The 12,000-nt window shown below is 27.6% G+C and overlaps 1 protein-coding gene across 1 annotated transcript; it reads left to right on the plus strand.

Annotated features, from left to right (window-relative positions):
* The first annotated feature begins 2,948 nt into the window (after positions 1-2,948).
* LOC127243717 (endoglucanase 12) lies at positions 2,949-10,478 on the plus strand. Its single transcript, XM_051263872.1, has 5 exons — positions 2,949-3,056; positions 3,172-3,610; positions 6,213-7,118; positions 8,234-8,406; positions 9,923-10,478. The coding sequence occupies exons 2-5, from the start codon at positions 3,235-3,237 to the stop codon at positions 10,322-10,324; spliced, it is 1,857 nt and encodes a 618-aa protein (XP_051119829.1). The 5' UTR covers positions 2,949-3,056; positions 3,172-3,234; the 3' UTR covers positions 10,325-10,478.
* The last annotated feature ends 1,522 nt before the right edge of the window (positions 10,479-12,000 follow it).

Genomic DNA, 12,000 nt, shown 5'->3' on the forward strand with positions numbered 1-12,000 from the left:
AAATGATTTGAATATTGATATTATATTGGTAATTGATAAAAAGTTAGATAAATGATTTTTTTGCCTTTGTGAGTATAGTAGTGTAAAATATAGTAAAAATTGTGTAATAATAATGAAAAAGCAAGAGTGTGGATAATTTTACGGTTATTTATGAAAATGAGACCATTGTCTTGGGACGGGATAAAAATTGTAAACAAGACTATTGTATTGGAACTTAGAGATTATATTGTTAAGAGAAATATTTTTTTTTTTATTTTTTTTTTAATAATTATATATATATATAATACAAATCAAAGTAGAAAAACACATCCGTTGACTTTTCGTATTTGTTTAGACAAACTTTTTTTCATTGTGCACATGCACTCTGTGGATCGCTCTATACTACCAAATTATTAGGGTGTGTTTGTTTGGAGTTTGGATTTTGAATTGGGATTTGAATAGTAAAAATTTTGAATTTGAATAGTTGTATGATGTGATATTTTGAATGTAAAATTAATTTTTAGTATAATATAAAAAATGAAAAATAGGTGTTTGATTTCATATTTTTTGGGGAAAAAATGAGATGAATAATGGAAATTAAATCCAATCCCCCAAACAAACACACTTAAAAAAAATTATTAAGTATTTATTCAGTTTAAATTAATTTATTATATTTGCTGGCCTAGATAAAGACGTTGAAGCTTCTTCATTCCTATTAATTTATAATAATAATAAGGTTAAATTATACTCCCTTCGTCCATTTACAAAGTTTACATTTATTTTTGACGTATTATTTAAAAAATAATAGTATTTTAAATATAGTGAGTAGTTAAAAATAGTGTAACGATATTTTTGTCCTTACTTTTTTTTGTGTAAAAGTAATGATGTGATGTAAAATAAGAGTATTTGTGGAAAAAAGCTGAAATGCTAACTTTGTAATTGTACGTCCCAAAATAGAAATATGTAAACATTGTAAGTGGATAGAGGGAGTATAACATATGTTTTACTAAAAATGTATAAAAATATCTTGTGTTTTATTTATTATGTGAAACTCTCTTGTGTTAATGGAAACTTTGTATAAAACATTCTCTTTGTCCAAAACTGATGTTTGGTTCGAAATAAAGACTTAAATTACGTAAATTTTATACAAATAAAAAACATAAAATATTTTAAATAATTTTTTTGAATAAAATAAATAAATAATAATTGATCAATCATTTATTTTTATAATTTTTTTATAAAAATCAAACAACAATTTGTCTCCAAAAACTATAAAATGAAGGATTAATAAATTATTTATTTATTTATTTAATGCAAAGATATTTTGCTCTTTTTTTTTTTTTTTTTGTATAAAACTTGCGTAATTTAGGTATTTATTTAGAATTAAATATCAGTTTTGGACAAGAAGGATATTTCGTGCAAATTTTACATTAACATAAGGGAGTTTTACATGATAAATAAAACACAGAGTATTTTATGCATTTTTACTAAAATATAATGGAATGTTATATAATTTACAGTATATTTTTATTATTTTAAATAAAGAAAAATAAAAAAGGTTTATACACAAGAAAAATTGGGACGGAATTTTAATACACTATATGTGTTAGCTTAATGATTTTTTATTTTTTAATATTTAAAGAGTAAATTAAATGTAATTTTTATGAAAGGATACTTATAAAAAAATGTGCTTACTTGTAAAGTTTTGACTCTGATTTTATCATTTTAAATATATATATATTTTAAAATATTAAATTAAATATTTATTTTTTATTTATTATACTATTTATTTTTACACTTACAATATCATGTCAACACGAATTATATCAAATTAAATAATTATTTTAAATTAAAAATAAAAATAAAATGGGTGACATGAAAAGTAATACATAATAATAAAATTTAAAAAAAAAAGTTTGATTTGAAATTATTTTTTTATAAGATTTTATTTAGATAATATTTTAATATATAATTAAAATTTACAAACATCATAATAATCAAATTTTGTTAATAATAATAATAATAATAATAATAATAATAATAATAATAATAAAATCAAGAGGAAACTTACATGGTACCTAACAAAATTGAAATCCCTTTAGTCAATTTTATTTAATTTTATAATATGTATGTATATATTTTATTATTTGATGTATAAACTACAAGGTTTTTATTTTCTTTGTATTTTTATTTTTAAATTGGAAATATTTGCACTTGTTATTTTCTTCGGTCGAATTTTATCCGATATTCATATTGTATATTAATTTTGTCTAAAGAAAAAAGTTATATTTTATTTAAAAATGGTAAAAATAGATACTTTTAGATAATAGTTTTTTCGTCCTAATTAAAGTTACATAATTTTTTTGATATAGACCATACTTTTTAAAAATTAAAAATAGTTAAAAAAATAAATTTTTTATATTGATGTTTATTTTTTCTTTCTAAACTTTTATTATTATTACTCTTTTTTTTATTTATTTGTAAAAATATATTATTGTCTCTAATAAACATAAAAAAAGTTATTAAAATATACTACCTCAATCCCATAACAAATATTCATTTTTCCATTTTAGTCTGTCCCATAACAAATACTGTCTACCTAACAATGTCATTATATTTACATCATACATACTAATAAATAAAATTATTTTAGTCATTTCTATTTTATTACTATTATATTTTAATATAATATTAATATTTTTAAAAGTACGTGAAAAAAACAAATGAATATTGAGTTTCGGGACCAAAAAAATATAATTTATTTATTTATTTTTTTAAAAAAAACAAGCCCATCAAATTCACTTAAATGACTTTCAAAATCCAATTAATGACAGATAATACTAATTAGCTGTTCTACACATTATTACAGCTTTCATTCCCCAAAACACACATAACAAACCTTGGAAAGAAAAACAAACAAACAATCCTTTAAATAGTCAACTTTCTCTGTATTCCCATCACCCCCCCCCCCCCCCCCCCATGTATATACAGAATGAAAACACCCCATAAACACCAGTGAGATTGAGATTTGAGAAAACACAGATCAGCCATAGCTAGATCCACCCAAAAATTTCCAGGTAACAAAAATTTTCCATTTCTTCCTCAATCAATCGGTTTCCAATCGATCAATTCGTGTATATACGCACGAATCCGTGTGCATTGACGCTGAATTGCGATCGTCGTCTTCCCCAGGAAGAAATCCCCAATTAAAAAAAAAAAAAAAACCCTAACCCTAACCCTAATTCAATTTTGGGGATGAACAACCACTGGGGCGGGTCGCTGGAGATCCACGAATCGACGGCGGCGGCGGACGACGAGAAGAGCCGCAACATGGATTGGGATCGGGCGTCGATCTCCCACCATAGCAACCTCGACGAGACGCAGCAGAGCTGGCTCCTCGGCCCCTCCGAGAAGGATAAGAAGAAGAAAAAGTACGTCGATTTTGGGTGCGTCGTCTGCAGCCGCACCGCCGTGAAATGGACCGTCTGGACCGTCGTCGCCGCCTTCGTCGTCATCGCCCTTCCGATCATCATCGCGAAGTCTATTCCTAAGCACCGCCACCGCCCGCCGCCGCCGGATAATTACTCGCGAGCCCTCAGTAAAGCGCTCCTCTTCTTCGACGCTCAGAAATGTACGCTCTTCTCAACAACCCTTCTTTTTTTATTTTTTATTTTATTTTATTTTATTTATTTATAATAATAATAATAATAATAATAAATTTTGATTGGTTAGTGAAATTGATAAGTGAATTATTAATTGGGTTAGGAAATTGGAAATTGGTCAAAATCAAACGGCTATTTATGCATGAGTCTTTTTATTTTAGGTTTTTTTAAATGCATTGACTTTTAAAGTAATATTCTATTGTAACGTGTATACGAAAGTGTCGAGACGTGCATTATAAATCTAGTAAATCATAAGGGCTTGTTTGTTAGGTTTTTTTAGTTTTGAAGTATTCTTGTTATTAGTTATAATTAATTTTCTAGGTCTTTAATTAAATTTATGAATAATTTATTTATAATAAATAACTTGATTCACTTATAATTATACTTCCACCATCCCATATTAAACTATTCATTTTTGTCACATAACAAAATATCTATTTTTTTTTAGTAATTGTACTATCTACCTAATATTATAAATACCCTTACAACTTATAATATATTAAACAAATATCATTACTTTATATCACACGATATTAATAAGATTATTTTAGTCATTTTTACTTTATTCATTCTACATTCTAATGTAATACTAATATTTCTAAAACTTCGTGAAAAAATAATTATTTTTATTTTAATAAATAATAATTAATCTGTTATTATTGTTTTTTTATCAATTATTTTACTCCCTCTGTTTCATGTAAAGAGTAGTATTATATTGGATTGCAGTAAAAATTAAATTAGGAAAGGATACCCTTATTTTTGAGACGGATAAAATGAAAAATGAAACTTTTAATGAGACAGAGGAAGTATAAAATTTATATAATATCCAAAAATGAATATTTGATTTAATATTTTTTAAAGAAAAAATTAAAATAGTAAATAAAAAAATCACACACATTATGTTTATTGTTTTTGTAGGAATACTTTTTAGATACAAATAATTATTCAATATTATGAAAAAGTTTGCAAAGAGATTCTTTTAAGGAAAATACAAAATCAAATACTAATAGAAAAGTAAATTTAAAAATACAAAGAATAGACTTTTAAATTTATTTTTTAAAAAATTATTTGATTTTATATATTTATAAAAAAATTAGTACTATATATAATATTATATTTTGAATTAAAAATTGTAATAATATACTGTATTTTAGTGAAAAATTATATCTTATTATTATACAAAAATAATACTTCTTCCGTCCCAAATATTATGTCCACGTTGCCGTTTCTGTCCGTCTCACATACCATCTCACTTTTCTTTTTTAGAAAATGATTACACACTTTGATCTTATTTTAAATTTTTTAATTTTAATTAAACTAATTAGTTATCTTAATCTTAATTTATAATTATTTATATTATAAAATAATAATTTTTACTAATATATTTTTAATTATCTACTAATTATACTCCTCTTAAAATACCGTGTCTATAGTGTAGTAGTAATACGTAACATGGGACTGATCGAGTATATATAAAATATATATAAGCACACCTTCTTGTTAGAATTTTCACGCGTTTTCAAATTTACTCAATTAATTAATAATGGGCTTATTTGATTGGCTGTGCTATCACGTCATCAATTCCGTCAGTGGCTATTGTTCTTTTAAGAGCGCTACTTTCAATTTTTGATCATATTCAGCGTTAATATAAAATTTGCACCATAAATTGTCAATAATTAATATTTGATTTTAAATAAATAGTTTAATATAGATAAAAAATATAAAATATTTTAAATAATTTTTTTAATAAAATAATTAATTAATTAATCTTTTATTTTATAGTTTTTGGAAATAAATTGTTATATGATTTTTATTAAAATTATAAAAATAAATTATTGATCAATTATTTATTTTTTTTTATTAAAAAATTATTTAAAATATTTTATATTTTTTTATTTGTATAAAACTTGCATAATTTAGGTTTTTATTATAACCAAATATCATTTTTGGATAATAGGGTGTTTTGTGCAAACTTTACATCGCAGTAAATAAAATACTGAGTGTTTTGTGTATTTTTACTAAAAATACGTGGGGTATTATATAATTTACCTTAAATTTAATACTCTCTCTCCTTTTGAAAGGGTCTTTTGTAAGTTTGTAGTAAATTGAAAAATAATACTCCATAGTATTTTATTGGTTAGTTGAAGTGTATAAAAAAATTGACATTTTTTGTATAAAGTAACTGCATGTGTAATAGTATATTTACAATTCAGATAAAATTGAAAATATTTTGATATTAATATATAATTACTTTTACTTTAAAAAAAATGCTACTTTTTAGTGAGACGAAAAAAATAATAAAAATAAGAAAATATATGATTAACAAATTTAGAATATGTATTTAAATATTTTTAAAAATATATCACAAATAAAAATATATGTAATATTAGTATTATTTTATAAAAAACAAGTAAATACTAATAAATATATTTATTATTTACAATTAATACTATAAACTAATTTTATAAAAGTTGGCAAATAAAAATATTTATTTTTTTAAAAAAAAAATAAAAAAAAAATTTCCAAAAAGAATAGTCTAATTATTAGTAATTCGGAAAATTGTGGGTGCAGCGGGAAGACTCCCGAAGGGATTCAACATCTCATGGCGAGGGAATTCGGGTCTGCAAGACGGGTCGGACAAACCCGAAATAAAAGGCGGGTTGGTCGGCGGGTACTACGACGCCGGCGACAACACCAAGTTCCATTTCCCGATGTCCTTCGCCATGTCGATGCTGAGCTGGAGCGTCATCGAATACCCCCACAAGTACCGCGCCGCCGGCGAGTACAGCCACGTCCGCGGCCTCATCCGGTGGGGCACCGACTACCTCCTCCGCACCTTCAACTCCTCCGCCGACCACATCGACAAGATCTTCACCCAAGTCGGCGGCTCCCAGAACAACTCCGCCGTGCCGGACGACCACACCTGCTGGCAGCGCCCGGAGGACATGGACTACCCCCGCAAAACCCTCGAAACCTCCTCCGGCCCGGACCTCGCCGGCGAGATCGCCGCCGCGCTCGCCGCCGCCTCCGTCGTCTTCCAGGACGACCCCTCCTACTCGCGGCGGCTCTCACGCGCCGCCGAGGCGGTCTTCGAGTTCGGCCGCGATTTCGGGCGGCGGTCGCCGTACAGCCGGGGGGATCCGTACATCGAGCCGTACTACAACTCGACGGGGTACTACGACGAGTACATGTGGGGGGCGGCGTGGCTGTACTACGCCACCGGAAAATCGAATTACTCGGATCTGGCGACGAATCCGGGGCTGTCGAAGCACGCGAAGGCGCTGTACATGTCGCCGGAGCTGAGCGTGCTGAGCTGGGACAACAAGCTGCCGGCGGCGATGCTGCTGCTGACCAGGATGCGCCTCTTCCTCAGCCCAGGGTACCCCTACGAGGAGATGCTCAAAACCTACCAGAACGTCACCGGACTCACCATGTGCTCCTATCTCCAGCAGTATAATGTCTTCAACTGGACGAAAGGTACGCCATTTATACATACACACCTATGTATGTATATATATAACACATCCTATACCCTATCCTCACATATATATATATATTTACACACACAAATAATACATACACACGTGTGTGTATATATACTAATATATATTATGTGTGTGGGGATAGGGAGATGGAGTTTATTTGTAGGACGGAGGATCTAATGGGATTAAAATTAGTTTATTTGGGTTCGGATATTAAAAAAATAAATATTTTATTAAAAAACAATGATAAAAGTAAAAAAATTGTGAAATGTATTTTTGGAAATTAAACTAAAAATTAAAGTAAATAAGTGTTGAATTAAAGATAATAATTAATCGTTGATTTGTTGATTTTGACAAAATTAGTAATGAGATAAATTTAATAGAGGGACTTTAAAAAAAAAGTAAGAATAAATTAGATGGACGGAGGAAGCATATACACGCGTCATTTATGCGTACATACATATATGTGTATATATATATTCTAAAAATATTTTATGAAAAATAAAAAATTGCATTATATTGATCATTAAAATAAATGGTCTATATATGTATGAATAGCATAAAATAGACTCGATAGGCTCGATCTAATATACGAATCAGACTAAATCTAAAACTAAATATATAAAGTATCTAGACATATATGTTGTCTGCATTTCCATTAGGAATAGTGGTTTATATTTTGGAAAGTTTGTACTTTGAATTTTTATTTAAATTATTCTTTCATTTCATATCTATTTATCCGTTTGTTTTTTACACATGATTTTATAAATATTAGTATTATATTGAGATGTACTAAAAGTAAAAAGATTAAACTAATCTTATTAGTGTTGTATGATATAAATGTGATAGCATTTGTGTAATATATTGTAAATTAAAATAGTATTTGTAATGTTAGGTAAATAATATAGTTACTAAAAATATAAATAGATACTTTGTTACGAGACACACCAAAATAAAAAAATGAATGATTTGTTAAGGGACAGGGGTATATTATTTTGATGTTATATTTTATAAAAAAAAAAAATAGTAAATTTTTATTAGAACTATGGAGATTATTCATAATAATATTAATATATATATATATATTGTGCTGTCAATTTATGTGTGTAGGAGGAATGATTGATTTAGCCCGTGGGAAGCCGCAAAATCTTCAGTATATTGCTAACGCAGCGTTTCTATCGTCGTTGTTTGCGGATTATTTAAACGGCACGGGCGTTCCGGGTTGGCAATGCGACAATAAATTTTTCCGGATTTCTACCCTCAAGGACTTTGCTGCTTCCCAGGTATTAATATTACTATTACTACAACTTACATTGGCATGAGATCGTCGGCCTCATTTTCTCCGACGCCTCTCTTCAAAAGAACCCGAAAAATCTAATACGAAATAGATTTGTAAATTTGAAAATTTTAAATTTATTGCAAAAAATTATAGTAATAAAAAACTCCAATAAAGAATTATAGAAACTCGAAAAAATGAATATGAATTCAGATTGTAAGAACAAGTGAAAAAACGACACTTTTGAAAGAGAAAAATAAAAATAGACCTATTATCTATTTTATTTATTTATTTATTTTTTGTAATTAGTGTTTGTTTATTTTTTTATTATTATATTTTGTAATATTATATAATTTAAAATAAATAAAAAAAATTAATTATAAAATTAGATCAAAATCAGGTGGGATTTGAATTTCACATTATCCAGTAACTTAAATTTTATATTTCGGGTTATGTCATGTCAACCCGAAGCACAACATCCAACATTTACTTTGGTTTCGAATTTGGGTCGACCTGATTTTTTAAAATCTTGAACCTAAAAGTTTTCAAATCGAACTGATTCTTTACAATTTTTTTGTCGGATTCAATTTTGACATCCCTACTCTATATATATATCATTTATTATTTTTATAAGATAAATATATGTTTAATTCAATAGGTGACACTCGTAGACATTTTAGTCTTTATAGGAATAGGTCTATATCTAAACCATAATAGTTGAAAAAGTGACTTAGATATCTCAATATTGTTATTAATGTTGACATGATATATTTGAAGTTGATATGAATTAATCACTGTGATAATTTTTAACACTAAATATTGATTGTGTATTTAAGTTTTTTTTAACAATTCTTTGAATGAATATACAATAAAATCAAATGCACGGCAATATTTGCTGTTGAAAGTTATTATGTTATGGGGTAAATTGGTTTTTTTAGTTCCGGATCTAACTCCTTTTATCATTTTAGGACTTTAAATGAACTATGTTTGAGAATTTTTTTTTATTTTTTATTTTACAAAATATCTTGGTATTCTTTTAGTCATGTATATAACCCCCTTTATGATTTTTAAGGACATTTAAATGGACTCTGTCTGAAAATAGTTCTGCAAGTAAATTTTTTTTTGTTAAAATGGTCCTCCAATGTGGCTTCTACGTGGCGATGACATGTCTACCGTATCAGTGCCACGTTATCAACGGCAGCCAACGTGGCGAGTCCGGCACTAAATAACCATTTTAGTGAAAATATTTTACTTACGAGGCTATTTTCAGACATGATTCACTTAAAGTCCTAAAATGATAAAGAGGGTCAAATATGATACTAAAAAAATAATTTACCCTTATGTTACGATGGCCCACGTGGTAATATTTTATTACCAAAAGTAAATTTTAGGTGTCATATTCGACTTCATAATTTTTTTTCATATTTTTAGGCAATATTATTTCTCTCGTATCTTCTAATTGAAATTATCTTTTAAGTAATATTCTTCTCATAATTTTTTCTTTGTTTGGGATATATATACAGATAAATTACATATTAGGTGAAAACCCGCAAAATATGAGCTACGTAGTCGGATACGGATCCAAGTATCCACGGCAAGTGCACCACCGCGGCGCCTCGATCCCCAAGAACTCGGTTAAGTATTCTTGCAAAGACGGTTTCCAATGGCTTAACTCCCGGAAACCTAACCCTAACACCATTATCGGCGCCATGGTGGGCGGCCCAGATCGGTTCGATCATTTTAAAGATCTTCGAAGAAATCATAGTTACACTGAGCCCACTTTGGCCGGCAATGCCGGTCTAGTTGCCGCACTGGTGTCCCTAACCAGCTACGGCGGCGTTGGTGTTGACCGGAACACCATTTTTTCGGCAGTGCCGCCACTATATCCGGCCAATCCGCCGCCGCCGCCGCCGTGGAGGCCTTAAAAATAATACTTTTTTATGTGCTTGTTGGTTTTATGGTTATTGAGTTTGGTGGTATGCATATCTTGGATGTATTGTTTGTACAATACTTTATGCACATATATGAGTATTTATTGTTTAATAAATTTTGTATTAGTATTGATTATTTTGAATCGATCTTTTGGCTCATTGAGTGCTAATTAATTATATGTTGTTAAATTATCAAATTTTTTTCGTCAATTGTAAATGTATTACTTTATCCATTCCAATTTAAAATATTACTGTCTCCGTCCCAAAATTATAGTGTTAATGGGGTTGGGCACGAGATTTAAAAAATATTAATATTATATTGGTAGTTGGTAAAAGTATGAATAAAAGATTTTTTTGCCCTTTTGAATGTATTAATGTAAAAAGTAGTGGCAATTGTATAATAAAAAAAATAGGGGTAATTTTATGATGATATTGTTATTTATGGAAATAAGACTATTGTTTTGGAACGGACAGAAATGGTAAATAAGACTATTGTATTGGGACGGAGGGAGTATTTTTATCATTTTTTTATTATGTTACTTCAAAGTTTTTTTTTTCCTATTTTAGAAAAATTAATTATACACTAATACTAAAATACTTTAAATTTTTATTAAATTACAAATATACCATTACACATACAATTATTATATATATAAAGTCAAATGACAAAAATATCAAAAATTCTTACACACTTCCACTAAATAACAAAATACTACTCTGTCCTTCCAATTAGAAAGTATACATGTTTCTATTTTGGGACGTCCAATTACAAAGTAAATATTTCATTAAATACCTCATTTTTTTCAACAAATACCCTTACTTTACATTATATTATTACTTTTACTCCAAAAAGTAAAGGTAAAAATGTCATTACATTTGTTTTAACTACTCACTATAATTAAAATACTATTATTTCTTAAACACCGCGCCAAAAGTAAATATATACTTTGTGTGTGGACGGAGGGAGTATTATTTTTTAATATATTATAAAATTTCAAAAGCCTATGATTTGAGACGAATGAAGTTTAATTTTTATTTTTTTTTATGTAAATTTCAAATTGTTAGAAGTATCATATAGATATATAGTATAGGAATAAATGAATAATACATTTTTAATACTCTCTCCGTCCCAGAAGAAATATCTAGTTGGGAGTTAGCACGATAATTAAAAAATAATAATATTTAATTAAAAGTGAGTATAAAGTAGAATGTAAAAAATTAAAATACCTTTACTGAGTAATAATTAAGGATAGTTTAGAAAAATATAAATAATTTGTTATAAAATAAGACAATAATTATTAAATAAGAAAATAAAACTAACTCTCTAAGACAGAGAGAATATTTTGTAATACAATTAAATTATATTGATGTCATTGTTTTAATAATATGTAAGATGTAAATTTTTTTTATTTTCTTAATATTTACGTGGATCATAATTATTAAAAAAATATGAATTGGTTTTGAACATGATAAAAATAGCAAAAATGATATACTCGTTTTTTATTTGAGTATTGAATAATAAAATTTTAAATTGAAAAAATATTTAATGTGACAGAAATATATATTGATATGACATAAAATTAATTTTATTTAAGGGTTTTAAGGTTTTGTTATTATTATTATTATTATTTATATTAACAAGTAGAAAAAATTTGAGTAAAAACCTATAA

This window comes from Andrographis paniculata, unplaced genomic scaffold (genome assembly GCF_009805555.1).
Source record: "Andrographis paniculata isolate CXL003 unplaced genomic scaffold, ASM980555v1 Contig98END, whole genome shotgun sequence".
NCBI classification, from domain to species: Eukaryota; Viridiplantae; Streptophyta; class Magnoliopsida; order Lamiales; family Acanthaceae; genus Andrographis; species Andrographis paniculata.

What these genes read in the sequence shown, in the direction of transcription:
- LOC127243717 (XM_051263872.1), top strand. Translation starts at nt 3,235, where the DNA reads ATGAACAACCACTGGGGCGGGTCGCTGGAGATCCACGAATCGACGGCG. An exon ending in TGTCTTCAACTGGACGAAAG is followed by an intron (nt 7,119 to 8,233) that starts GTACGCCATTTA and finishes TTATGTGTGTAG; the next exon opens with GAGGAATGATTGATTTAGCC. An exon ending in AGGACTTTGCTGCTTCCCAG is followed by an intron (nt 8,407 to 9,922) that starts GTATTAATATTA and finishes ATATATATACAG; the next exon opens with ATAAATTACATATTAGGTGA.